General features: G+C 57.0%; 1 protein-coding gene across 1 annotated transcript; it reads left to right on the forward strand.

The window, feature by feature from the left end:
* The first annotated feature begins 5,274 nt into the window (after positions 1 to 5,274).
* Positions 5,275 to 26,913, forward strand: RBM28 (RNA binding motif protein 28). The gene is made up of 19 exons (XM_053258097.1): positions 5,275 to 5,519; positions 7,176 to 7,328; positions 8,200 to 8,294; positions 8,727 to 8,802; positions 15,922 to 16,014; positions 16,351 to 16,425; positions 16,951 to 17,041; positions 17,260 to 17,453; positions 18,030 to 18,126; positions 18,445 to 18,554; positions 21,331 to 21,404; positions 21,518 to 21,653; positions 22,011 to 22,075; positions 22,747 to 22,905; positions 24,041 to 24,190; positions 24,463 to 24,537; positions 24,983 to 25,341; positions 25,986 to 26,100; positions 26,220 to 26,913. The coding sequence occupies exons 1-19, from the start codon at positions 5,390 to 5,392 to the stop codon at positions 26,364 to 26,366; spliced, it is 2,394 nt and encodes a 797-aa protein (XP_053114072.1). The 5' UTR covers positions 5,275 to 5,389; the 3' UTR covers positions 26,367 to 26,913.

Genomic DNA, 26,913 nt, shown 5'->3' on the forward strand with positions numbered 1-26,913 from the left:
TGAGGAGTCAAGGCAGGGGTCATAGAGTAGAGGCAAGCAGGGACAGGTCGGGAGACCCTCACTAACCACCTCTATTTACAATTCCCTTAGTGGTCATTAGGATAGTTGGTGCAGGAAGGCCGATGCACTGGAACTCCAGCTCCAACAGCCCTTCTCATCTCCTGTCACACCAGCTCATGACTCCCATCTTCTCATGAAGCATCTGGAAACTATGTCTCAAAGGCAGGATGGCTCTGAGAACCAGTTGCAGGGGAGTAATGGCAGGAGGGAGGGCAGGCCCTCAACTCCTGCCTGTGGCTTCCGGCAGCATCTGGTGGGCCACTGTGAGAAACAGGATGCTGGACTAGATGGGCCTCCTTGGGCCTGACCCAGCAGGGCTGTTCTGATGTTCTTATGGCATCTTTCTCTGGGCAGTGGGTCAGTCAATCCATCTGCCACCATCTCTTCTGTTGGGCAGTGCTCCAACTGGACTACCCCTTTTTTTTTCATGTCTTGAACATAGTGATACTTTATGGGAATGTGCTTAGTTCTAGGCTTCATCTTCTCCATCTGGAAGATCAGGACACAACTTTGGTTATCCTTAAACATTACTGTGGGCTTTGGTTCTTCAATTCCAAAGTCCGATAGTAGCTGGTGTATCCACACCACTTTCTTGCATGCTTCAGCTGCAGAAATGTATTCTGCTAATGTGGATGAGGGTGCAACAAGTGACTGCTTGTGACTAGCCCAACTTATGGCTCCATCTCCATACAAGAACCAGTGTCCACTTGTGGGCTTGCGGTCTGTTCTGTCTTTGCCCCAGTCTGCATCTATGTATCCCATTAGTCTGGGATGGCTGCTTGCTGGAATCTCCAACATGTAGTGTGCAGTACCCTTTAGGTATCTTCCCAGTCTTTTGACTGCAATCCAATCATTGTTGGTTGGTGCACTTACTTGTCTGCTCAGGATTCCCACTGCTGAAGCAATATCTGGCCTCGTTACTGTGGCGATATATATAAGTTTTCCAGTTGCCTTCCTGTATGGATCATTGGCTGGTAAAGGCTCGCTGTCTCCATTTTGCTTCCAGAAATTTGCATCCATTGGTGTACTGACTTCGTTGGCATCTGTCAGTCCCAGGCATTCTAGAAGGTCCTTTATCTTCTGCTTCTGGCTAAGAAGGAATGTCCCATCCCCTTCTCTTTCTGCTTGGATGCCAAGGTGATAGGAGATGCTTCCGGGTTCCTTCACTTCTATTTCCTTGTTCAGGTGCTGAACAATCTCATGGCTGTTTTTCCTCATATGTAATAATCAGGTCCTCCATGTATGTCAGGATGCAAGCCCATCTATTTTCTCTGAATCTTGAGTATAGGCAGTGGTCAGCTCTTCCTTGCGTGAATCCCTCCTGAAGTGAAGCAGCAGTTGATGCGATGTCTCGTTCCACGCTCTGGCTGCTTGCTTTAAGACAGAGATGCTCTTTTGTAGTTTGCACACCAGCTTCTCCTTTCCAGCTGCCTCAAAGCCTGGTGGCTGCTGCATGTAGACGTCTTCCTGGATTTCCCCATGAAGGAAGGCAGAGCCGTGTCCTAATGGAAGTGTGTTTCACAACTGGTGCAAAGGTCTCATTGTAGTCCTCACCATAGCTCTGGGGCAGTGCCCTTTGGCGACTAGTCTGGCCCAGTACATCCCCTTCTGCATCCTCAGAGGCGGCGCTCTCACCCCTGGACTTTTGGGGTAAGTCTAGGGCCGCCTCCACAACCCCTGGGGGCTCCCAAACCCTCTTTCGTCTGTCCCAGGTGGTGTGGTCACCTGGCCAAGCAGGATGATGCTTAATTTGCAGGTGGGGGGGGGAGGCCTTGAGGTCCAGGCTCCAAAAATACCTAAGAGCACCTCTGTGCATCCTGCTTGGCTTGGAAGACCCACTTGCACCCCACAGTCTTTCTCCCAGAGGGTAGCTCCTCCACAAGTCCCCGAGTCCCTTTCTTGGGCCTCTGTGAGCGCCTCCGTTCCAGGCCAGGCTGCACAGCCCCTTCTGAACCTGCTTCTGGTTCCGGCACAGATTCTTTGGGCTCACTGTCTGGCTCTAGCTTCATGAGGCTGGGAGTGTTTCTCCCGAGGACCCAGCCAGCTTGCTTGGAGGTTTTTGAAAATCTCACCTTGTCGCCGCCACCCCGTGTGTCTAGAACCAACCAGGCCACTCGCTGGCTCTCTCCGCCCCAAGCAGAGGCTGCTGTCCTTTTGCACCTATGAGGAAGGGGACGGGCTGGTCCCTGCTGCTGCCGCCTGTGCCGCCCGCCTGCCCGGGGCCTCCTGGGTCCTGTCCCTGCCCCCGGCTCACTGCAGGCAGCACGTGGCAGCCTCTTCCCGAGGAGAGAGGAAGGGAGAGAGACAGACAGACAGGAACAATGCCCAGGGATTGCTTGGGAGGGGACCCAGCAGCGGAGAGGAGTGGGCAGGCAGCCAAGCCTGAGATGGGTGAGGGAATTCCTTTTCTCTTGTCCCACAAAAGAATGTCCACCACAATGATGGAGGAGCCCCAGGGTCCCTCTCCAGCCTAGCATTCTGTCGTCTCTGGGGGGGCCAGTCAATTGCCTCTTCCGAAGTGCACACAGGTGGGGAGTGATGTGGACAGCCCTCCCGTGTAGGGTTGCCTGCTGGCACCATATCACCAGAAGGATCCTGTCCCTGAAGTGGAGCACGGAGGCAGCGGTGTGGTGCAGCTGCAAAAAATGCCAATGCCATTCTATTCTGCTCCCCTCAGGCCTCCTGCCTGGACTCCTGTGGGCTCTGCACTTTAAGAAAGATGTGAGCAATTTGGGAGGATGACCAGGGACCTGGAAAAGGAACCTCTTCTCTGGGGAGAGGTTGGAGTAGGGGTGTAGCTAGGCAAGGGGGGGCTGTGTTTGCCCCTCTCTCTGGCCGCCCCTCAGAAGGAGGGAGAGAATAAAGGAAACAGGGGGTATGTGGAGCTGTTGGGCCCCCAGGAGCTAGGGAGCCTGGGTTCTTTGAACCCATCTGCTCCATCCTAGCTACACCCCAGGGCTGGAGGGCAGGCTCAGCCGCAGCAGCCACAGCCTGGGGCAACCAGCAGAGGCGAAGGAGGTTTCTGGGAGGCTGCTGGCCCTGCTGCTTTTATTAGTATTATTTTATTATGCTGGCCCTGCTGCTATTATTATTATTATTACTCAGCGTGCCCCCCCCCCCCAGGCCAACTTCCAGAGCCTGCCAGCATCTCCAGCCGGCCTCCTCCTGGCATCTCAGAAGGCCAGCCCCGCCTCCAGCTCCCGGGACCTGGAGAAGGACCTGCCCGCCTGGGAATGTGTCTCTCGCACAGCTGCCAGCTGCCGGGGTGAAGCAAGGCTGCAACAAGAGCCCCTTTCTCTTCTCTCCGGGTGTGCAGAGGAGGCGCTCTCCTGCGCCCTTGCTCTTGTGGCGGTGTAGGGCCACTTCCGCGGTGTGCTGGCTTAGCCATGGTTCCCCCACAAACCCCTGCACCCATCGCCTCCCCCCCCTCCAGAGGAGCTGAGCACCTGCTGCAAAAGGGGACATTGGTCCACTCAGAAGTTCACCTGCTGCCTTCCAAACCAACCCACCCAAAAGCCACCTCTGACTCGCGGAGGTTCCACGTTTGCTCCCCAAGGCTGGGATTCTGTGTACAGTGAGAGCTCAGCTCCAGGCACTGCCTTCCATGGGGGGGCAGCAGCAGCAGCAGCAGCCACCCCCCTGGTCTGGGCCTAGACTTCCCCACTACTGCTGCTGCTGCTGCAGTTCTTCTAGAGGTGATGCCCTGGGGGGCTCTGGGAGGCAGTGTGGGGGGGCGCTAGGTAGGGGCTGTGAGGGGAAAGGGTTGGAACCTGCCTGAGTGGGGTGAGTGGTCAGTGGGGAGCCCCCTTTCCCTCCCCATCAATCTCCGGGGGGGGGGCTTCTGGCTGGCAGATGCTGTCCTAGGAGAGGCCACGTGCTGCAGGTGAGGAAGCCGCTGGATTCTGAGCCAGGACTGGCAGTGGCCGCACCATGGCTGAGAAGGATGGCCCCCCTCCCGCATTGTTTTGGGGGGAAGGAGTCCTCCCCCCACTCTGTGGAAGACATTAGGGCTGAGGGGCCCTCTTCTTGTCACTCCCTCCCCCCCCAAGAGGGCTGCCTGCCTGAGCCTCCCTTGCCCGCTGCGGGAGGCGGGTTCCCCCTGCAGACCCCTCAGCCTACACCTCAGCTCAGCAGCTGGGCGGGGGGAGCGGCACGCAGTAGAGAGAGAATTGCTCCGGACCCCAAGAGAGAACAGCCGCCAGGGGCGTATCTATAACAGGGTCAGGGGAGACAGTTGTCTGGGGGCCCACTGCCTTACCCCCCCCCGCCGTGCAGCCGCCCGGGCTTGCAAAACGTTAAGAAGGCGAGCGCACACACCCTGCACCCCTGCAGAGAGAATCAATGGGGCAGCCTGATAGCCGCAGGAGTCTGGGGCCCCCAAGTGCTTCCCTCTTTTGGCAACGCCTCCTCCGCTCCCACAGCGGGCCACTTCTGGAGACAGTGTGGCCAAGGGCAAGAGAAGGTCTCCTGCTCCTTCTCACCTGCTGCAGCCCACGCGGGAGCAGGGAGGCCGCGCCATGGTCTGGCTTCGCTGCCGCTGATCCCTTCGCCATCACCCCGTTCCCAGGTAGAGGGCCCTTCCCTCCCTTTTATCCTTCCAAGAGCCCCATCATGATGATGAGAGTGATATGGGGCGACGTCTTTGGCCTGCAGCCACCGAATGGTGCAGAGGGGAAATGGCTTGACTAGCCAGCCGGAAGTTGCCGGTCCGAATCCCCGCTGGTCTGTTTCCCAGACTAGGGGAAACCCCTCTATCGGGCAGCAGCGATCTAGGAAGATGCTGGAAGGCACCATCATCTCCGACTGCACGGGAGGAGGAGGAGGCCATGGCCAGCCCCTCCTGGATCCTACCCAAGACCACCACAGGGCTCTGTGGGCGACGACGGCTGGCCATTCGTCAGGTAGAGCTAACCTGGTTAGCCAGCCGCGCAGAGCTCTACCTAACGAATGATGCTCTGCCCTGCAGACAGCGGGTGGGGGTGGGGCGGAGAGAGGAGCAAGTGGCGCTCCGGGAAGGAGGGACACACCCCTGCGCTTCTTTCGCCCCCCGCCCCGAGTTCTTTCTTATTTCTGGCCGCAAGGCACCGACTGCGCGGTTTTCTTCTCCCACCCCACGTGCTCTGGGCATCCCGGTCCTCCTGGCCGCCAGGGGGCGGCCGCGCCGCGTTCTCCGTTCCTCTTTCCCGGGCCGGCAGGAACTCGAGAGCGCCGCCTGCGTTTCCAGCCGGACCCCTTCGCGGCGGACCAAGATGGCGCCGCCCAGAGCTGCGTAACGTGTTCTGGAGAAGAGCGGAGCGTTCCTGGCGCGGCTTTGGCCGGGACGGTGGCCATGGCGACGGCGGGCCCCGGACGGACCGTGCTGGTGCAGGGCCTGCCCCCCTCGGCCCGCGCCCCGGACCTGGAGCGCGAGTTCAGCCGGGTGGGGCCGGTGCGGCGGGCGGTGGCCGTCACGGAGCCCGGTAAGAAGTCGTGCAGGGCGGGGCTGGCGGGGCTGGGGTCCCCCCGGCGTCTCCTGCACGGACCGCAGGGGGCGCTGGCCTGAGGAGGGGGCGCTGGCGGCCCCCCCCTTCATCGCCCGGTTTCTGCGGGGAGCGCGGGTGGCCCGCTCTCCCCTGCCCGAAGAAGGGGCACGAGGCGGGAGGGAGTCCGCGGGGGTCGGGGGCAGCCCGAGTGCCGGTGCGGTTTTACCGCTTCCGAGGTCAGCCGCGGCAGAAGTTCCAGCTTCGGTGGCTTCTCCTCTGCTTATTGAAATGGTCTTGACGAGCCAAACTGGGTGGGATGTAAATTTTGTTTTCTAGAAAAAGAGGCTGTGTTAGCCAGTAAAAACAGGTTTCACACGTGAGCACCATCCAGTAGTTATTGCTTGCCTGATTTTCATGATCCTGATACCGGGATAATGCTAAGTTAGCCAATCATTGAGGGCTGTTAATGTCGCCAATATGGGACTCTTGGCAACCCTAAGTGTGTAGCCCGCCGCCGCCGCCACAGAATACTCTGCTAGCGAGGGACAAGTTGGAGAGCTGGAGCTCATTCATTATTTTGCTATTGGTGGAAATAACTGGTTTGATCTGAGCCATAGGTCCTTCCCAGGGGTGTAGCTAGGGGAGAGGGGGCCCGTGTTCCTTGCTCTCCCTGGTGGCCCCTTGGATAATGAAGAAAATGGAGAGGGGTGGAGCTGGGGGAGCCTCAGGAGCTGGGGCATCCACTCAATTATAGTTCCACCCCTGGTTCTTCCTATTAGCTGAAAATAAGGGACAAATGGGATTCCATAAGGCACAGACAGTTGCTGAAATAAGGGACATCCTAATAAGGGACTGTTGGTAATTGCCTGCCTGACATAAGAACATAAGAAGAATCTTGTGAGATCAGGCCCTGTTTCACACAGTGGCCCACTAGGTGCCTCTGGGAAGCCCACAGGCAAGAGCTGAGGGCATGCCCTCTCTCCTGCTGTTGCTCCTCTGCAACAGGTATTTAGAAGCATCTTGCCTCTGAGGCTGGAGATGGTCCACAGCTACCAGACTAGTAGCCATTGATAGACCTGTTCTCCATGAATTTGTCCAAGCCCCTTTTAAAGGCATCCAAGTGGGTGGACATCACCATATCCCCGTGGCAAATAATTCCATAGCTTAATTATGCACTGTGTGAAAAAGTACTTCCTTTTGCTGGTCCTAAATTTCCTGGCAGGCAGTTTTATGGGATGACCCCTGGTTCTAGAGTGAGAGAGAGAGAAATTTATCACTGGCCACTCTCTTCACATGATGCATAATTTTATAAACCACAATTATTTCCCTCCTTAATCAACTTTTTTCTAAAACTGCTGTAGTATTTTCAAAATGCGGTAGCTTTTCCTTGGAAGCTGCTCTGCTCCTCTAAGTTCCATATTTATCTTTTTATAAACTACAGTGCATATGAACTCGGTGAACTTTGGTTTGTTAACTAATTATAGTTGGAACAAATTAAAATATCAAGCTGTGGTTAAATTTCCTGGCTTGTTCTTTGTTGTTTACGTGATGCTGCTAAACCATGCTTTAGAGTTGGATCTGTGCAAGGGCAAAGTCCATTTTCTGTCAGAGTTGCTAATCTTTCTTATTTGTACCTGAAAATCCATTTGACAGGCCATGAGACATGCCGTGGGTTTGGCTTTGTTACTTTCTCCTTGTCGGAGGATGCTCAGAGAGCCATCCAAGAGATCACAACCTTTGAGAACCGCAAGCTCAATGTAACACTTGCTAATCCAAAGCCCAGAAACAAAGGGAAGAAGAAAGGAGGTAAGTCTGAGGGTCTAGATGTGTGGGTGGGAAGAAAAGAAGAATTCGCTCTGTACTGTCAGTGACATTTTAGAGCAGTGACATTGCTGAGCTTGATGTCAGTCAGGAAAACTTGCAGGCTGGCGTTTGTCCCGAGGCAACAGCAACACTGCCTTGGTGTTTCTAGTGGACTCCTGGTGTCCTGTCTTGTTGCCGTGGATGCTTGTGGTCTAGAGGGTGGGCCTAGATTCCTCTTGCAACATGTGGGAAATGGAAAAAAAATATTTCATGAATATCGGAAAAAGGGATGGCATTTGTTCACCTTCCCCATTGAGGAAAGAAGCAGCAGGTTCAAACTGCTGGAAGATAGATTTGGACCAAACCTTTGGAAGATCTTTCTTATTATAAGAGTATTTCAGGATTGGACCAACCTGCGTAAAGAGGTTATGGAATCGCCTGCTGTGGGGTATCCAGTGCAGCTATCTGGCATGAGTTATGGGCAGGAGATTATGCTTTGGGATTAGGGGGATGGGGGTTGGAACAGGTGATCTGCTGGTCTCCTTCCTGTCTTCTTTCAGTTCAGCCCTGGACTGGGATACAGGTTTTCTGGGAGGGCCTGGTGGAGTGGAGCTGGCTGGCCACCCAGCCATTCCCTGCCCTGTTTCCAACCATATCATCCTTTTGCCTTCATCTGATTTAATCACTGTTCTGCTTCTGTTCACCAGTAAGTCAGGTTCCAGGCTTGTTGGCAGGGACTGTCTTCTCCTGGCTTCTGATGGGAGTTTCTCTTATTTACTTAGTGCTGTTTCCTTAGCTGGGTGGTGGTTCTCTTAGCATCTCACTTCCTCTGCTGTGCCCTGCTTGATTGGCCATCCTGGCATTTTGGTTCCAGATGCCTCCAAGGCTCCCCAGGGCACTCAGAAGCCCCCAAAGACAAAAGGCGCCTCCAAAAAAGCCAGGCTGATCATTCGCAATCTGAGCTTCAAGGTATGTGCCAGGGCAGGGTGGGTGGGTGTGTCTCCTGGTTCCTAGCAGGTGGGGCTAATGGAGCTGGCCCAGTCTTCTCCCCCCCACCCTTTGCTGGTGTGCAATGGAGCTAGCAGGATTAATATCCATGGCTGTCCTGTTTGAGATTCCTCATGTTCTGCACTTTGTCTCTGGTGGAGTGCTGTTTCTGCACTGGTTATATTGGGGATTGTGACAAATTGCTCTGTTTAGAGGCTTAAAATGAAGTAGTAACAGGAAGCATGCAACAGCCTCATAGGCGTCATGGATCATCCTGTGGTGTCACTGGGTGAAGGTGGAAGGGGCATTTGAGACATAATCAATCAGAGCAGCTCATCCGGATCAGGTTAAAGGACACTGGTTGGGGAAGCATCCTGCTGCTTCTGATCCTGCTCTCCCTTGTGCTCCCCTCAGTGCACAGAAGATGACCTGAAGGCTGCCTTTGCTCCGTTTGGCACTGTGCTGGAAGCAACCCTCCCCAGGAAACCAGGTAGGTGGGAGGGGGCTGTAGCGAGGCCACTGAAGGCTCTGGTACATGTTCACATTTCCTGTCCTGAGATGGCAACTGTTGTGTTTCTGACCAAGGAATACGATGAAGCTGTTCAGAAGAGAGGCCTAACATTCAAAATGGCATGGATAGAAGGGGAAACTGGGCTGAAATGAGCAATGTGAAGCTGACCAGAGGAAAATACAAAGTTCTGCACTTAGCCAAAAGGATTGAGTGCATCAGCCTAGATGTGGTGGGTTAGTTGGCTTGGCAGTAGTCCATGTAAAAGGAACGTGGGACTCAAACTGGTGATAAACTGAGCATGAATCAGCCATGTGATGCAGCTGCAAAAAAAAAGAGAAGGTGAAGGAGGTTTTAGGTTGGATTAACAGAACTGTAGTCTCCCAAGTCCCCAGAAATAACTCTTTTATTCCACACTAGGCAGACCTTATCTAGAGCACTTTGTCTTCTGGGCATTGTACTTAAGCAGGATGTAGAAAAATTGAAACAGATTCAGAGAAGGGCCTTGAGGATGAGCAGGGTCTGGAAAACAAGCCCTGTGAGGAAAGGTTGGAGGACCTGAGTATGTTGGGAGATGAGAAGCCTGAGAGAGGACCAGGGAATGTCTCTGCCAATGACAGGAGGGCTGTCAGGAAGAAGAGGGCCAAGGCCTGTTCTCTGCTGCCTTGCTCGCAGGGCGAGACAAGATCTCGGGGGCTTGAGCTATAGGAGGGTAGAGTTGGGTTGAATGTTCAGGGGGAAACTCTTAACAGTGAGAGTCATTTGACCAGGGGACCAGTGACCTGAGGGCACTGGGTGCTCCTTCATTGGGGGTCTTCAAGCAGAGGCTGTCCAGCCATCTATGCAGGATACCCTAGCTCTGGATTTCCTGCCTCAAGCGGAGGGTTGGCCTACAAGGACCCTTCTGGCCTGATGATTCCATGATATTAAAAACCATACTCAAGATCAGAACATAAGAACAGCCCTGCTGGATCAGGCCCAAGGAAGCCCATCTAGTCCAGCATCCTGTTTCACACATGGCCCACCAGATGCCGCTGGAAGCCACAGACAGGAGTTGAGGGCATGCCTCTCTCCTGCCATTACTCCCCTGCAACTGGTACTCAGAGCCATCCTGCCTTTGAGGCTGGAGGTGGCCCACAGCCCTCCGACTAGTAGCCATTGATAGACCTCTCCTCCATGAAGATATACAGCATCAGGGTATTATCATTCTTTGCTGCTGGCTCCGAGGACATCTCGGAGTGGGTTGTCTTCTCCATGTGGCTTGAAGGCAGGACTGTGATAATTAGTTAAGCAGCCTTGAAGAGCCTGGGGAGGACAGCCCCGCCCAGTTCCTTTAGTCCTGCATTGGCTCCAGGCAGAACTTTTTCTCTCTCCTTCTCTCTTCACTTGCTCCGGCTCCTGCTGCTTGTTTTCCTTCTTGTCCCCCCCTTTTGCCCTCTTAGCTTGCTCCTGCTCTGTTTGTGCTTTTTACTCCAGGCTCTCCTGGCCATGGAGCAGTCTCACCAAATTTGGCACGTGCTGATACCAAAAAGGGAAGAACCAGACTGGCCTTCCTCAACCTATCCAGTCTTCCCATGGAAATCCAGTTGCAGCAGTCCCAGTTGGGCCTTTGCCACACTGGGAAGACTCCTGTCCTTGGGATGCGAGACCCGCAGCAGAGCAGCACAATGTGGAAGCAGGCTGCAGCCTCATTCCCAGCCCCATTGGGTGCTGTAGTTGCTTCCGCAGCAGCAACAAAAACAGCCGCCACCCCTTCACCTGCTATTCCATCCACAAGTGGGGCGGTGAGCCAGGAAAAGGGCACATGCTGGACCTCCATCCAGATGCGGGATTTGGAAGGAACGACCAGCACTGGAGCCTCTCAAGGCCTCTGCCTCTTCCACCGTACAAAAGGAGAGAACGGGGGTGAATTCAGGAGGGGCACCAACGCCCACTTACTACTTCAACCTCTCATCAACCGGTGAGCTCAGCAATTAGCGGCCTCCCCCACCCCGGAATTTCCCAGCAGAAATGCCCTCAGCCTGGCAATCCTAGTTCCAGAATTCACTGGCACAGTCTTTTCATCTTTATGACCAAATAAAATCAAAAAAAGGTAAAAGAACCAGGAGGGAATGTACCTCCTCTTCTAACTTTTCTTCTAAGAGCCCTTCCCACGAAAAGTCAAAGAAAAACCGCAAAGACAACAAAAGATCAAAGAAAAATAAATCAAAAACATCCCAGGAATCCAGACCGGAAAATGGCAGCATACAAGCCTCTGAATTTGTCTGGTCCTGACTCCCCTGATCCCAGAGGGCCTCCCCCCAGCAGCCCTGAAGAAGACACCCTCCAACCCGGGCACATCACCCTGCTTGAGCCTGTTGCCGAAATTATTCCTATTGATGACAAATCCAGGGAACTGTGGACCTTGATCCACTTGGATCAAGAAGGAGGTGGATGGTCTGATGGCCACGACCCAGACAATGTGACCCCTCCCCCCCCCGACTATTCCAACCTCCTGATTTTGAGCCCCTCATGACCAAGGCCATTTCTACCCTGGGTCTACAGCCTTTGCCTAGCATGGAACCTCAACCACTTACAAAAAGCACATTGGTGTTTTCAAAACCAAAATACAATGACTTTTTGCTACCTTTCCTTGAACCATTCGTGGAGGCCATGAAACTCAAATGGCAATTGCCCACATCAAGCAGGAAATCCCTGCTGGTGGCTAAAATTTTTTTACTTCTTTCAGCAGAAAGCCTCTGACCTAATTAAAACTCCTCCCACTGATGCTCCTGTTGTGGCTTTGTTATTGGGCTCATTGCTACCCTGGGATAGAGAATTGCTAAAGGATCCAACTGACAAATATCTCGAATCCACCATGAGACGTTCACGTAAGGCCGCTTCACTGTCTATAAGATCCTCAGTGGCATCATCACTGCTAGCCAGGGTCTCTCTGATCCAGCTGGATGACCTGACTCAAGCCCCACTTATAGATATGGCCTGACAGACAACAGTTGGTTAAACTCCAGGAAGCACAGGTGTTTGAATCAGATGCTATCTTGGATTCCATCTGCTTCGCCTCTCGTGCCACGGCATCTTCAGTGATGGGACACCATAATTTATGGTTCAGATATTGGCTGGTGGACTCCATGTCCACTTAGCCTCCATCATGACACACCATGCCTAGGGCGACTTGAACGCGATTGCAGACTGGCTCAGCCTCAAGGACTGACTCCTGAGGGAGTGGGAGCTGAAACTCTTCACCTTCAAGTTGATCACAGACCACTTCAGCACCCCACTGGTGGACCTCTTCGTGACTCCGCACAATGCAAAACTCCCACAGTTCTTCACCAGGTTCCACAGGGCTGACACCCCTACTCAGCTGGGTCCTCAGGAGGGTATAACTACTCAAGGCTCAGGTGATAACTGTAGCACCATTTTGGCCACGGAGGCCTTGGTTCCCAGAACTCTGTAACCTCGCAGCCTCAGAACACCTGCCCCTGCCAGTCACATAAGATCTCCTTCAGCAGGGTCCAGATCATCATCTAGAGCCAGGCTGCGTAGAGCTAGCTGCCTGGAAACTGAATGGGGCCTGTTAAAGCAGCATGTGGGGGTGGATTAACCTCTTTGCTGCCCAGAGCAAAGATGATTGTTCCGCTGTGCGGGAGGGAGGGGAAACCTCCCCCTTCTCACTGTAAAAAACATCGCCGCTGCAGGAGGGGGGGTGTGAAGAGGGGAGAGGGCCTCCTTTTAGCGCACCATTTTAAGATGCTGCCAGGAGCGGCGGTGGCCTGACTCCGGCCCCGCTGCCCTCCAGGAACTGGCTCATGCTTCACCTGGCTCTCTCGGGCTCTGCCTCCGAAGCCCAGCAAGCTCCTTTGCCCCTGTCTTTTCAGGCCACGGATGCTGCCTGAACAGTGTTTATTTCCTGAGACAAAGGGAAATAAAGGCTGTTCAGGCAGCGTCGGCAGATGCCTCTTGTGCCTCTGCCACAATCCCCGCCATTGGCAGCATGGCTGTTTGATCCAGGTCCTGAACACCCTGCAGGCATCCAGGTGCGCCTCCACCAGCAGAATATTTCCGTACACCTGGAGTGCATTCCTCCGCTGGTCAGCGAAAAATTCAGTTCCACGGGGCACGGCCACCATGAAACACCTATTGCAATTCCTCCAGGAGGGGGGAGATCAGGGGCTAAAAGCTAATGTGTGAAAACACCAGGCCGCGTCACTGGTGGGACTGATATCGGGTCTCTCTAGAAAATCCCCGAGCAATCACCCACATCTATGACGCTTCCTTCAGGGAGCAGCTTTGTTCTCGCCTCCCACAGTGCACTACTTCCCACCATGGAATCTACACACACTCTGAAAAGCCCTCCATCCCCCTCCCTCCGAACCGATTCATTTTCTCCCACTCCATTTATTCTCATTTAAGCGGGCCTTCGTGGTGGCTGTGACTTCTGCTTGCAGTCTCAGAGCTTTGTGCGCTCTGCGTTCACAAAAACCTTGGTGTGTTCTCCACAGACTTGGTCCGACTCATTCCTGACCCATTTTTTCATCTGAAAGTTTCAACTTCTTTTCTTCAATCACAGGACATCATGTTACCTTCATTCTGTCCAAAGCAAGTGCACCCAACAGAAAATACACGACACAGATTGGACGTACTCGGATGCTTGAAGGTCTGTGTATAATGCACAGAGCGCTTCAGACCCACAGAACCGCTCTTTGTCTCCTTTCTACCTTGCGCCAGGGGACAACCGGCCTCACCAGCAACCATCACCAGGTGGATCAAGGCCTGCATCTCTTTGGCTTGCAAATCTCAGAACCTCCGTTCTGCTACATGCCTACTTGCTCATTCTGCTAGAGTGGCATCAATGTCTGCTCCATTCTCCACGAATGTCCCAGTCCACAAAATATGGAGAGTGGCCACTTGGAGGGCTCCCTCTATGTTTACCAGATGCTATGAAATGGACTCGTATGCCTCAGCTTTTGGCAGACGGGTCCTCCAGCAGGTTCTTCCTCCTGCATAGGTGTAGCTGCTCCCTCCTGGAAATGAGGGACAGGGCTGTGGTCTGTGGGACTCTGAGATGTTCTTGGAGCCAGCAGCAGAGAACGCAGCTTTGGTCACTTATCATGAAGGCTTTTTCTTGCTGCTGGATCTGAGCACCTCTCGGCCCATCCAGTGGGCACCCCCGCCTACTTTTCGGGACAATGGACCCTGCCTGCGTTGCTGTTCTGCCCTGCCATTATTTTCATCTGCGGTTCCTTCTCAGTGTTTTCTCAGGTTCCTATGCTGTTTCTTGGCCTAAAAGAACTGGGCGGGGTTATCCGCCCCCAACAGTGTTCTCTCTAACAGGGATTCCCAGATGTTGTTGACAACAACTCCCAGAATCTCCAGCTGCAATGGCTTTTGCTTGGGGGTTATGGGAGTTGTAATCAACAACATCTGGGAATCCCTGCTAGAGAGAACACTGCTCCCCAGGCTCTTAAAGGCTTCTTAACTAATTAGCATAGTCCCTCCTTTGAGCCACGTGTAGAGGATAACCCGCTCTGAGATGTCCTCGGATCCAGCAGCAAAAAGAAGCCTTCCCGGTAAGTGACTTTTCTTTGAAATGGTGAGCTCTGTAATCGCTCTCCTGACAGGGGAGCCCTAGAGCTGCCCCCTTCCTTATGCCCACATGCCCCAAGCTGGCATGGTGTAGTGGTTAGAGTGTCAGGCTAGGACTGGAGAGACCTGAGTTCAATCCCTGTTCAGTCATGAAACTTGCTGGGTGACTCTGGGCCAGTCAATCTCTCGGACAAAAATGAAGAATGGCTGAGCCATTTTGGGGGAGGAGCGTTGGTCTTGTGGTAGCAAGCATGAATTGTCCCCTTTGCTAAGCAGGGTCCATCCTGGTTTGCATTTGAATGGGAGGCTACATATGTGAGCACTGTAAGATATTTCCCTCTGGTTGGGGCTACTCTGGGAAGAGCATCCAGGTTCCCTCCCTGGCAGCATCTCCAAGATAGGGCTGAGAGAGACTCCTGCCTGCAACCTTGGAGAAGGCGCTGCCAGTCTGTGAAGACAATACTGAGCTAGATAAACCAAGGGTCTGACTCGCTATATGGCAGCTTCTTCTGTTCCTTGAGCAGCTAGGCCATGGGGAGTTTTAGAATTAGGCAAACTAGACACAGACCAGCAATTACCAAACAAAAGGATGGTTTATTTGGACAAAGGGATAAGGGCCTGGATTTAGGAGGGGAATAGAGAGGTTACCACCACCACCACACAACCAAGCCAATCGTTGATTTTATTCTGTTTCTATTGTGTTTATTTTGGTGAACCGCCTAGAGCCTTTGGAGTCAGGTGGTATATAAAGAAAATAAATAATAATGGCTTACGCCAGGAGTAGAAAGTCCTCCTGTTGGTTGAGTCTCCAACTCTCTAGGTGGGCTGACTGCCTCCTCCTCCTCCTCCTCCTCCTCCGAGTTAGACTTCCCTGGGACACAGCAGCTGGCACTCCTGGGAGCAGGGCCGAGCCAGTCCCTGCAGACTTGCGGTCTATCCAAGGCTTGGCTGGCAGCTTTTGCGAAATGAACAGAACTTCAGGACAGAGGAGGAGCCAGAGCTGCACCCTCGGTGAGGGCGAGGTCTCTGTTACAACTTCCGCAAACTCTGTGCTTGTTTTCGTTCTGGCCTGCTTCAAGATGGGAAGCGAGGATCATGGGAAATGGCTGGTCTGGCCAAAGTTGTTGATTCTCGCCTCGCTTCAGCCTCCTGCTTGCTCCACCCACACGGAAGCAGGCCAGAGATTGGGGCAGTGAGCGGTTGGTGTTCCAGGGCCAGGACAGGCGGTCACAGGGGCACAGGCAGCTGCCTTCTACCGAACCAGAGCACTGGTCCTTCTAGCTCGGTATTGCTGACTCAGGCGGAATGCAAGATGCTCTTCCCAGAAGATGCCCGTGTCGGACGGTGCTCACATGTAGTCTGCCATCCGAAGGCCAACCAGGGATATGCCCCCTGCTTAGCACAGGGGACCATTTGTGCATGCGGCCACAAGGCCAGCTCTCCTCCCAGGTCCTGGGCGCTCAGGATATGGATGTTGGCTTGGCAGAGGTGGTGTCCTGAGTGTGGTCTCCCTTTCAGACGGGAAGCTGCGTGGGTTTGCCTTCGTACAGTTCAAAAATGTCCTGGAAGCAGCAAAGGCTCTGAAGGGGATGAACATGAAGGAGATCAAAGGTAAGCTGAGCGCCGGGGGGGGGCGGGGCAGAGTGGAGGCTGGGGAGTCCTGCCCCTGCCGGGCATCAGGCCCTCTGCTCCTGTTGGGCTGGGAGCTCGCCCTGCTGCATTCGGAAGTCTGAGAATCCCACCGTGGGGATGTCTTCAGGGGCAGTGGCAAAACCTCACAACTTGGGGTGGGTGCAGGAGTGAGTCCAGTTCTGGGGAGTGTCGGGCTCAGACGAGCTGCCTGGATCCTGGCCTCTCCTCCCGCTCCCTCCCCCCCCCGCCCCTTCCTGCTGGGCTCACGTCTGCCCTGTCTCCAACCCAGCCACGAGCTCCACTTTCCTCCCACAGAGCGCCCCGTTGCCGTGGACTGGGCCGTGGCCCGGGACAAGTACCAAGCGATGCAGGCTGCAGCAGCTCTTCCAGGCGAGTGGCTCTGCCTCTGGAGCAGCCGAGGCCGACTCCGAGCACATCCTGGTTGGCGTTGGCCCAGCCCCGGACAGGGTCTCCTTGGCTGGGCCCGGCCCTTTGTGAGTGGCAGGAGGCGGCCGACTCCTCGGTGGCAGGACTGCCAGCTGGGCGTCCCGGGAGGCTCCCTTGGCCACTTGCCCTGCTGCCCAGGCTGGCCGGGGGGGGGGGGGCAGCTTCCTCTCCTGCCTCTCTGTAGCCAGATGTGCAAAGTGCATGAGGTGCTGTGGGGCTGAGCCCAGGCCCCAGAGATGTGGGCCCTGCCCAGCTATGCAGCCGGGGGCTGTGGCTGCAGCCCAGTGCTGGTTTGGAGGCCTGGTGTTTGGCCTTTGCGCTTGGCACTGCATACACCCTGTGAGCCGCCAGGCTGGGGGGGGGTCTCGCCCTTTGGGGTGAGGCAGTTCGGAGGGCTGCCTTGGGTGGGGGCTGGGTGGAGGAGCCCTCCTGCTCATCGTGCCTCCCACTGTGGCTCCCACCCGCCAGGAGTCCAGAAGCAGCAGCTCAGTCAGGCCCAGGAGGACGGTGAGGACCAAGAGGCCGCCGTGGCATTGGCTGAGCCCTCGAGGCAGGGCAGGTGAGCTGCCAGGAGGAGGGGGGGCATTTGCTGCTGCCGCCACCGCTGCTGGGAAGACCAGTGTGTGATGGGTGCGGGGAACTGCCTGCGCTGGGCAGCTGCGGGGCTGTGTCTGGCTTCCCCCCTTGGCCACAATCGTGCAGGCCTCAAGGTTTTGCAGGGCGGAAGCCACTCTTCAGGCTCTGAATGCAATGGCACTGATGTGGTCTCCCTGGCAGGTACTTCGAATGCCAGAACCCAGCTGTGGAGGAGGAGGAGGAGGAGGAGGAGGAGGAGGAGGTGGAGGAGTCTGGCCAGACAGGGAGCTGCGATCAGGCCAAGGACAGCAGCGAGGAAGAAGACCCGGAGCCCAGCCAGGCCGGCAGCTCTGATGAAGACGCAGAAGAGAGCGAGGAGGAAGAGGGAGAAGGAGGTGGGCTTGGCATTGGGGTAAAAAGGGATGCATCTGAAGAGCCCTGCTGGGTCAGGCCCAAGGGGTTCCTTTCCTCCAGCCTCCAGTTTCCAGCATTGGCCAGATGCTTCCAGGGCCTCCCTTGCTGTATCCCCAGCCCCTGGTATCCAGTGGTATGCTGCTTCTGCACATGGAGGTTCCGCATAGCCATCACGAGTATTGCTAGATCTCCTCCTCCATGAACTTATCTACTCCTTGCTTTGAAAAGCCAAGGAGTCTCCTGGCGCCCACCTCCTCTTGAGTGGCTGGTGTGCAACAGCTTTTAGGGGATGTGGGGAGGGGTCTCCCCACCCCCAATTCTCTGATAGCATTTCCTGACGGAAAGGGAGGAGCTGGAATCACCCCAGTGCCTGGGCCTTATCCTGGAACTGGGTTTCTGCCTGGATCTTCTGAGATGGCAAAAGGCAGCCCCTCTTTCTTGCTGGGTGGGTTTGTGATGGGGGCGCAGGGGGAGCGGTGGCCTCACCAGTTGTCGTTTCTGCCATTGATGAAGAGCCTACTAATGAGAGGGCCCCTCCTGGCCCCTTCTTCTTTCAGAAGCTGGAGATCCCTCAAGGCAGAAGAAGAAGACGAAGAAGAAGAAGGATGCAAAGCTCCCATCAGATGTCACTGAAGGAAGGACTCTCTTCATCAGGTGGGTGGCAGGCCCCGAGTTCAAGCCACGGGGGGCTCAGCTCAGGCCCAGGAGAGGACTCTGCACGGTTCATTCTCTCCATTCCTCCCCCCACCCCATGACGTCGGCACACGCCGTGGCCCCTCGAGGTCAGCGGCTGCTCTGCCTGGGGGTGAGGTCAGTGCTGGCTGCGGGGGTGGCGGGCTGCACAAGCGCCAAGGAAGCGAGGCTGCGCGTGTGCCGGCTGGATCCCCTGAGCCTGCCTGCCTGCCTGCCGTCCCCCTCATCCCAAGCCTGGTGGGGCCGGAGCCTTTCCTCACAGCCTCCGTTTGCACCCAGGAACCTGTCCTTTGATACTGAGGAGGAGGAACTGGAACAGCTGCTGGAGCAGTTTGGGGATCTCAGATACGTGCGGATTGTCTTGTATCCCAGCACAGAGCACTCCAAAGGTCAGTCGGTGGGTGGCGGGGTGGGCTGGGGAAAGGGTGGTGGCCCTTTTTGCCCCAGGCTTCCCTGACGTGCCTAGCACTCTGGCCTGATCCAGCAGGGCTTTTTTCTTGTGGCTTTCCGTTGAGTTGGCATAATCTGTAGGCAATCCTCCCATGACTGGGGGGCTGGCCCCATAGCTTCGGTTTTCAGAAAGCCTGGCTGATGACTTCAGAAGGCCCACGATGTGGCCAGATTGTGGGGAGTCAGGCACACAGACTTCATTCCGGCTCCCCGTCAATGCTCCCGTTGTCCCAACACTCTGTCTAGGCAGTAGGATACGTGACAGGCCGAGATCCCTTCTGTCCGAAGGCCGTAGCGCCTGCCAAGAAGAACAGGTTATCTTGACTCAAGGGAATTTACCTCAATCAGTCGGTCTTTATTACAGTCATAGACCAGCATAAAGTTTAAGGGGTGATTGCACAGCACATATTAAAAGTAAAAGTAGATGTTAAAAGCCTAGGGGTGCACAATATAATGAAAGACTATTATAAAAGAAAATAAAAATCAGAAATAGAAGTAAGATTTAAAATAAAACCATGGCTGTCTAAAACAAAGCAAGACCGCAAACTAAATGACCCTTAATAGCCGAGATCTGAAAATTGCAGTTAGCAGTAGTTAAGAATGGGTAAAATGGGTACAAATGTTTATAAAAGGCATAAAAGAGAGAAGCAAGAATGCATTAAAAATTATATGAAAAATGTGGAGGTATAAAAAAGCATATAAAATCCTACAAGGGCAACTGTAGACATAGTAAGAGTTTTATCAATTTAGGGCAAGATAAAAAGCCAAGCAGCGGTGAGCCTGGAGAACGGTGGGAGGGCTGGGCATCCGTGAAGTGCTCAGAGGCAGCAGGCCCAAAGTGTGCTCGAGTTAGACCATGCAGTTGGGTGCTGGGCACGAGCAAGAGGTCATCATCAGCCAGATTTTAATTGCTGCCACACAGAACCTGACAACACTGTAAGTGGTGGCGGGAGGGAATTTACCTATAAAACAAAATAAACCCATTGGTGTTCCCCCCAAAGGTTGTCTAGAGACAGAAATTAAAGTGATGTGGACTCTTCTTCCTTCTCTTACCTTGATTGCTTAAAAGTTGTACAAAATTCAGAAGATCAAAGACATAGTTCAAAAGCACTGGGATGTAAGTTAGGCCAAGATAACGTTACTTTGCAGAGGTTTATATACAAAAAGGTTTGTGGTATCCCATTCAGAGATTTTCCATTGTGAATCCTTCCATGCAAAAAGGTACTCATGAAACACATTCTAAAATTCCAGTTCTCTTTCTTGCTCTCTGCCTCTTTTTAGAGGCATCCAAAAAAAACACCACATAACAACTTTCCATAGTTCAAGAGAACGAGGCACAGCCTGAATTACCTCTGTGTGGCAGTGATGGCTGCTCTGTGTCCACCCTTGAACATGCTGCTGGTTCCGCTGCGCTGTGGGGGGGTCTCCCGGCCCTCCTCCCTTTGCATGGCGCGCATGTCGCCGAAACCTAATGTTTGGCTGCTGGGTTCAGCTGTGCTCCCACTGTCTGTCCATGTCCTCCACTTACTTTGACTCTTGTGCTGAGGGCCGAAAACCCACCTGCCCAGCAGCACAAAGAACCAACCACTAAGTAGCGGCTCTCTGAGCAAAGATCTGTGCTGTATCTTTTTGTGCAGCAAGAAGCAAGAATAAAATGGCCACGTTCTAGTCAAACGTCCTCCATACGTCACAGCTGGATCTGGGAGGCCTGGCTTCAAGCCTCACCATTGCCATGGACTCACTGCTTTACTGTGGGCAATTCCTTCTTTCTCTCTCCGCTGCTCAGTAGCAACCCACTGGGTGGTAGAATAGAACTGCATCCCTTTCTCAAGAATGCAAATCTGGCCACTGTTACCTACGCCTTAGTCACGTCATGGCTGGATTACTGTAATGTGCTCTATGTGGGGCTGCCCTTGAAGACTATTTGGAAACTGCAGCTAGTGCCAAATGTGGCAGCTAGGATTTATCTGGAGCTGCCCGCTGAGATCACATCACACCCATTTTGAAAGAGCTACACTGGCTGCCAGTTCGTTTCCGGGTCCAATTCAAGGTGCTGGTTTTGACCTTGAAAGCCCTTAGTGGTTTGGGCCCGGGATATCTGAGGGACCGCCTGCTCCCAAGGGTGGCTGCCCGCTTGGTGAGGTCATCTGAGGGGGCTCTGCTCCAAGCGCCAACAATGAGGGAGGCTCGGTTGTCGTGCATGTGGGACAGGGCCTTCTCTGTGGCTGCCCCCAGACTCTGGAATCCTCTCCTGGTGGGTATGCGCTAATCAGTCTCCATCACAGTTTTTAGAAAGTATGTCAAATCGTGGCTTTTTGCCCAGGCTTTTATATGATTGTCTCTACTGCTGCTTGTATTTTAAATCTTTGTAGTCAGATCTCTTTTTTTCTATTCTAGCTTATGTTTTAATTGTTTATTTTTAATAGTCTTGTTTTGATTTTTATGTGAACTGCCTTGGGATTGTTTTAATGAAAGGCGGTTTATAAATTTAACAACAAATAAAAAATAAAGAAAATTGCTCTGTGACTGTCAAGGGCTGATAGTCTGTGTCGGAGCAGAGCCCCTTGGCCGGACTGCTTTACGCCCCCGAGCAAGCTGGACCTGCTCCTGCAGGCCCTTTGCTTTGCACCTCTGGCCCCTTGGCCGAATGCCCCCCACCCACCCACCCACCCCCGGCCCTTTCCTCTCACTAACTCGGCACTTCTCCCTCTCCAGGCTGTGCCTTTGCCCAGTTCCTGACCCAGGAAGCTGCCCAGAAATGTCTACAGGTGGCTCAGGATGACAGTGAGGTGAGGGTCCGGGGGTGGGGTGGGGGGGGAGTCGTCCCCCCGCTGTAACTTGGCCTTCCTGCTCACGTGTGTGTGTGTTTCCTCCTCCTCCTCCTCTTCCCTCTCCCTGGAAGGCTGGAGGGCTGCAGCTGGAGGGCCGCCGCCTGCGAGTGGACCTGGCCGTCAGCCGGGAGGAAGCCCAGCAGCTGCGGAGCAAGAAGGTGGAGAAGCCCACTGGCACCCGGAATCTCTACCTGGCCCGCGAAGGCTGTGAGTGAGCTGGCTGGGGGCTGGCAGCAGAGGCCGCCTCAGGGGTGGAATTGTGGGGCAGAACGGGCCTCCCAGTGGCGGCCAGTCTGACGGCTGTGCTGGCCACGGCATGAAAGGGCAGGAGGAGGGTCGAGGTGGGCCTGCGGGCACATCCAGACATGGGGCTCAGCCAGCAGCAGCAGCAGCACCACTGTGGAGATGTCAGGCTGGCCTTGCGAGGCCGGATTCGAGGCTGCCCTTGCGGCGACACGGCCGGCAAGGCCCAGGGCGGGCCAGCACCCAGCTCTTGTGGGGCGGCGTTCTCTGTGGGCCTGGAGCTTGGGTGCGGCGGCCTCAATGTCTCCTTTTCTGCGCCAGTGATCCGTGCCGGCACCAAAGCTGCGGAAGGTCTGAGTGCTGCCGACCTGGCCAAGAGGGCACGGGTGAGTGAGTGAGTGTGTGTGTGTGTGTGTGTGTGTGTGTGTGTGTGTGTGTGTGTGCGCCTGCGCTTGGGGCCAGCCTGAGCAGGGGCAGTGGGCCCTCTGGCTGGGGGTCCGTGTGCTCAGCCAGACCCAGAGCCCTTGGTTGAGCTGGGGTGGGAAGGGGGGGCCCATCGGAGGAACTCCTCTGCCTTCCTGAGCTGCTGGGAAGCATCTCAGTTCCGATGGGGAAGCCTGGATAAGGCGCTGGGTCACCTTGAGGAGGAAGCTTGCTCTCCCCTCTGCCCCCTTGCCCCTGCCCCAGCTGGGCAGGATTGGGCCAGTGCTGCAGCACAGAGTCTGGGGCTAGGCATGGGAGCCCATCCCGCTGAGGCTGGCTTTTCTGCTGGGGCCTTGAGGTGGTGTCAGCAGTGTGGCGTGTCCAGGGCTGGCCTGTGGGGATGAACTCCTGCAGCCAAAGTGCCCCAGCCAGGGGACTGTGAGCTGCCTGGCTTGCCCACTGGGGCACGAGTTCAAATGTCACGTGATCTGCTCGGTGGCTCACTGCCTTGCGAGAGTGCGGGGGGGGGGAGTCGTGCTGTGCTGAGCTGCAAGCTCTTGGCGGAAGGGAGGGGCTGGTGCCCCCTCCCCCTCTGCCCTGCAAGGCAGTGACGGCCCCCTCCCCCCCCCCCCAGTTTGAGGAGCTGAAGCACCAGAAGCTGAAGGACCAGAACATCTTTGTGTCTCGCACAAGGCTCTGCGTCCACAACCTGCCCAAGAGCGTCGACGACTCCCGGCTCCGGAAGCTGATGCTGCGTGCGGTTGCCAGCATGCCCCGTGTGCGGATCAAGGAGGTGAGCCTGGCCTGGGCAGGCTCAGGGGGCTGGCTGGCTGCCCACTGGGGCCGGGCCAGGCCCTCACCCCTTGCAGCTCGCCCAGCCCAGGGCCAGGAAGAGGGCCAGCCCTACTTCTCTGCCTGCGGGGTCCACCACTGCCACCTGGTGGCTGCAACGAGAGCTGCCGGCCAGGCAGCCCAGAGGAATAATCCGGGAGGAGGGCACTCCCCCAGCACTGCTGCTCCCCCGACCAAGCTCTTTGGAATCGGCTGGGGTGGGGAGAAGGGGCCGCGTGGGAGGGGGCCGTAGCTGAGTGCTGGAGCCCCTGCGCCGCAGGCAGAACCTCTCTCCGGTTCCATCCCTGGCGGCGGCAGCAGCATCTCCAGGCAGGGCGGGGAGAAACTGCTGCCAGAAACCCTGGAGAGCTGCTGCCAGTCAGTGCAGACGGCACTGAACTAGACGGGCGGGGGCATCGCTCACTCCTCGGGCCTCTGCTTGGCATGCAGAAAGTCCCAGGCTCCGTCCTGGCAGCAGCGTCTCCAGGTAGGGCTGGGAGAGAGAGCCTTGCCCGGAACGGTGAGGAGCTGCTGCCAGTCAGTGTAGGCAACCCTGAGCTAGGTCGACCAAGGGTCTGACTCTGCAGCAGGCCGCTCCCTGTGCCCCTCAAGCTGGACGGGAGGAGGTGGGCTTGAGAGGCCAGGGCGTGGGCACGGCAGGGGCCGGCTTGGGGAGCTGGGCACAGAGTGGGCCGTTCATCCTCTGCGGCAGCTGGGAGTCCCCTGCTCCCCAGACTCTGTCCACACCATTCCTGGCCGTTTCTCGGCCCTGGGAGGCAGCTGGCAAAGACCTCCGGCCCTGCTGCTCCGGAGTCCCCCAGCCAGGCTGGGCTTCCCACCGCTCAGGCAGCTGGGCAGAGCCTCTTCCGTCCTCCCGCAAATCCGCCGGAGGGGCTGGGCGGCAGTGGCTGCTGCAGCATCACCCCCGGGCTCCAGCTGCGGAAGGCCGCCCAGTCCGAAGTGTCCTGTGTCTGGGAGTCCCAGTCCTGAGCCTGCCCGGGGCGGGGGGGGGGGGGAGAGCGCCGCTCTGGGCTCCCAGGCACGGGGGCCTCCAGCGGGGCTGGCTTCACCCTCGGCCTGCCTCTCCGCCTCTGCAGTGCCGGGTCATGCGGGACCTGAAGGCGCCGGCTGGGAAGGGGCGGGGCCAGTCCCTGGGCTACGCCTTTGTGGAGTTCCCGGAGCACGAGCAGGCGCTGGCGGCCTTGCGCCACGTCAACAACAACCCCCAGCTCTTTGGGGACCAGAAGGTGGGTCCCTCCCCAATCCCCTCCCGGTGAGCAGCTGGACCTGGAGGGGCTGAGTGGGCTCGGGGGCTCCTCTGGGCGGCCAGAGCCTCTCCCCCAGGGCAGCCCTGCCCCAGGCCCTAGGAGAGGGGAGAGGCGGGGCTCTTCCCCCAAGGCAGCCCTGCCTCCAGTTGCCTCCTGGGGGGAGGGAGCGGCCGGCCTCGGGCGGGGACCAGGGCAGTTGCTGGGAGGCCAGGAAGGTGCTGCAGAGACGCAGCTGTGCTTCCTTCCCGCAGCGGCCCATCGTGGAGTTCTCTCTGGAGGACCGGCGGAAGCTGAGGCTGAAAGAGCAGCGAGCCCAGCACAGCCTGGTAGGCAACTCCTCCCCTCCCTCGGTGGGGCCCGGGCATCCGTGGCGAATCGGTCCGTGCCCGGGATGGGGGGGGGCCTCCCTCTCCTGCTGCCCTGGGCTGAGAGAGGGGGCCCGAGGAGGAGCGGGGGCCGTTCCCAGCCCGGGCCCCACAGGGGCAGCAGCATCCTCCGGCTGGGAGGGCAGAGGCCCTGGCAAGTCCTGGGAGAAGCGCGGAGGAGGGAAACCGCTGTGCGGAGCGGGCACCAGAGCTCCGCTGGCTTGTTCTCCGGGACCGTCTTGCCCGGTGAGCCGAGCGCTTGGGTCCCTCCGCAGCCCCGCTTGCCTGTGAGCCTCGTTCGGAGCCGCTCTCTATGGATCTGGGGACGCAGACCCAGCGTGACGCATGGTGGTCCCCCTGGGCCTGTCGCTCCGAGACCAGCGCTCCGCTCCTCTCTCGTGTGCAGCAAAAGCTGAGGCAGAAGCAAGCAGCCGAGGGGCCAGCAGGCAGGGGGCTCAAGGCCAGCGCCAGGCAGGCGGAGGCCCCTGGGAAACAGGCCCTGAAGGTCCAGGGCCGGAAGCAGGCCCCGCAAGCAGTAGAAGGGACTCCGCTGGACCCCAAGGTGCACAAGGCCCCCCGGAAGAGGCCCAGGGACATCCCAGCACCCCCGCGGCCTCCTCCTCCAGGCCCCCCGTCTGCAGACGGCGCTGCTGTGTCCTGGGCAGGTTTCCAGACGCGGGCAGAAGTGGAGCAAGTGCTGTTGCCAGATGGCAAGAAGCGCCCCAAGGTCCTGGCTCTGCCCTCTCACCGGGGACCCAAAATCAGGTACCTCCTGCAGTGGGCGGGGGCAAGGGGAGGGGGTTTCCTTTGGTCCACTTCCTGCCTGCCCCGTGGGGGGTGGGGGTGGGGTGGCCCTGTGCCCAGCTTCACCTTCTAAAAGGCACACACGTTGCACCATCCGGACCCAGGGACCGGCTCTCGCCTGAAGCGGGCTTGGCTTCCCCTTGTGTCTTGGCCACTGCTTTGTTTCCTCCCCCTCTTCCCCCCACTTGTGCCCTGCTGCCCCCCCCCCCAGCCCCCAGCAGCTTCTGTCCAGGACCTGCACAGGCGTGGGCTGGGGTGGGGCTTGGTGTGCCTGAAGTTGGAGGAGCAGTGGAGGTGGGGTGGGCGGGCAGGCTTCTGGCGGGGCCTCTTGGCAAAGCGCAGCACCTGGGCTTGCATCCCTCGCTGGGGCAAGGGGCAGGGGCCGAGCCAGACCGCAGTGGGCCCCGGGGCCAGAGGCGCCTTTGCTGCAGAAGAGCTGCAAGGGCTGGTTGGAGAATGTGGTGCTCTCCGCCTGCCTTTCCTCTCCCGCCAAGGCCAGTGACGCCACACCCTCCAGGCCGGAGGGCCCCGCTCCCTCCCCTTCTCCGGGGGGGGGGGCACTTGTCCTCCCAGTGACAGCCTGGCCCTGGCCTCTCTTCCGGCAGGCAGCGCAACAAGGTCAAAGGGCCGCTGCCTCCTGCCCAGAAGAAGTCGCAGAGCCACAGAGGGGCCCCCCGCAAGCCACAGAGCCAGGAGAAGCTCCCTGGGGCCCCCAAGCAGGTGAGTTGGGGGGATCCTCCCCCAGGGGTGGGCAGGGCCCCCTTCCCTCCGGGGGGCAGGGGCTTTCCCTCCGTTGCCTTGCAGAGCGGCTGGGCTGATATGGGCCCTTCTTCCTGCAGGCGCCCAAGCGCAACAGCCGGGCGGGACGCAGCCGGGCAGAGGCCCACTTTGAGCAGCTGGTGGAACAATACAAGCGCAAGCTCCTGGGCGGCAGCGGCAGCAAGAACGCTCTGCCTGCCAAGAAGAGCAAATGGTTTGAGAGCTGAGCCGCTCCAGAGGCAGGACGTGGCTGGTGCAGTTGCGGGGCGGGGGGGTGGTGTTCTTGGCCAGCTCCTCTGCCGCCACCCCACTGCCTTGGCCTGGGTGCCTCTGCAAGCCGCCTGCTGCTGGGACTGCAGTGGGCTGTTTCCAGGGCCAGCTTCTTGCAGCCGTTGCCTGTTGAGCAGCTCTTCTTGGGGAGGAGGCAGCGGCTGCCCCCAAAGAAGCCTCTGCTGGTCCAGCACTAGGGTGGAGGCTGGGGTGGTGCCGGGTTGTGAGCCGCAAGTGAATTGTGGAGAGCCCCTCTCCTGGGCCACCAGGGTGGCTGCCACCCTCTTCCTGGGCTGTTCCCCTGGGCCTGTCCGCTCCCCACTCTCCTCTAGGGCGTGTGGGAGCAGCTTGCTCTGGACAGCCCGGACTCCCTCATCGCCCTCCCGCTTACTGGAGCAAGACCGGGTCGGGGGGGGGGCGCTCTAAACGTTGGACCGTCTTCTGGCCAAATGGCCAGTCTTATATGCTAAGATGTATTTTCAATCAAAGTATTTTTCAAAATTG

Source organism: Hemicordylus capensis, chromosome 5 (genome assembly GCF_027244095.1).
Source record: "Hemicordylus capensis ecotype Gifberg chromosome 5, rHemCap1.1.pri, whole genome shotgun sequence".
Lineage (NCBI taxonomy): Eukaryota > Metazoa > Chordata > Lepidosauria > Squamata > Cordylidae > Hemicordylus > Hemicordylus capensis.

Excerpts from the sequence above, each read along its gene's own strand:
- RBM28 (XM_053258097.1), top strand. The coding sequence starts at position 5,390 with ATGGCGACGGCGGGCCCCGGACGGACCGTGCTGGTGCAGGGCCTGCCC. Across the intron at positions 16,015-16,350 it reads GAACATGAAGGAGATCAAAG|AGCGCCCCGTTGCCGTGGAC; the intron begins GTAAGCTGAGCG and ends TTCCTCCCACAG. Across the intron at positions 18,555-21,330 it reads CAGCACAGAGCACTCCAAAG|GCTGTGCCTTTGCCCAGTTC; the intron begins GTCAGTCGGTGG and ends CTCCCTCTCCAG.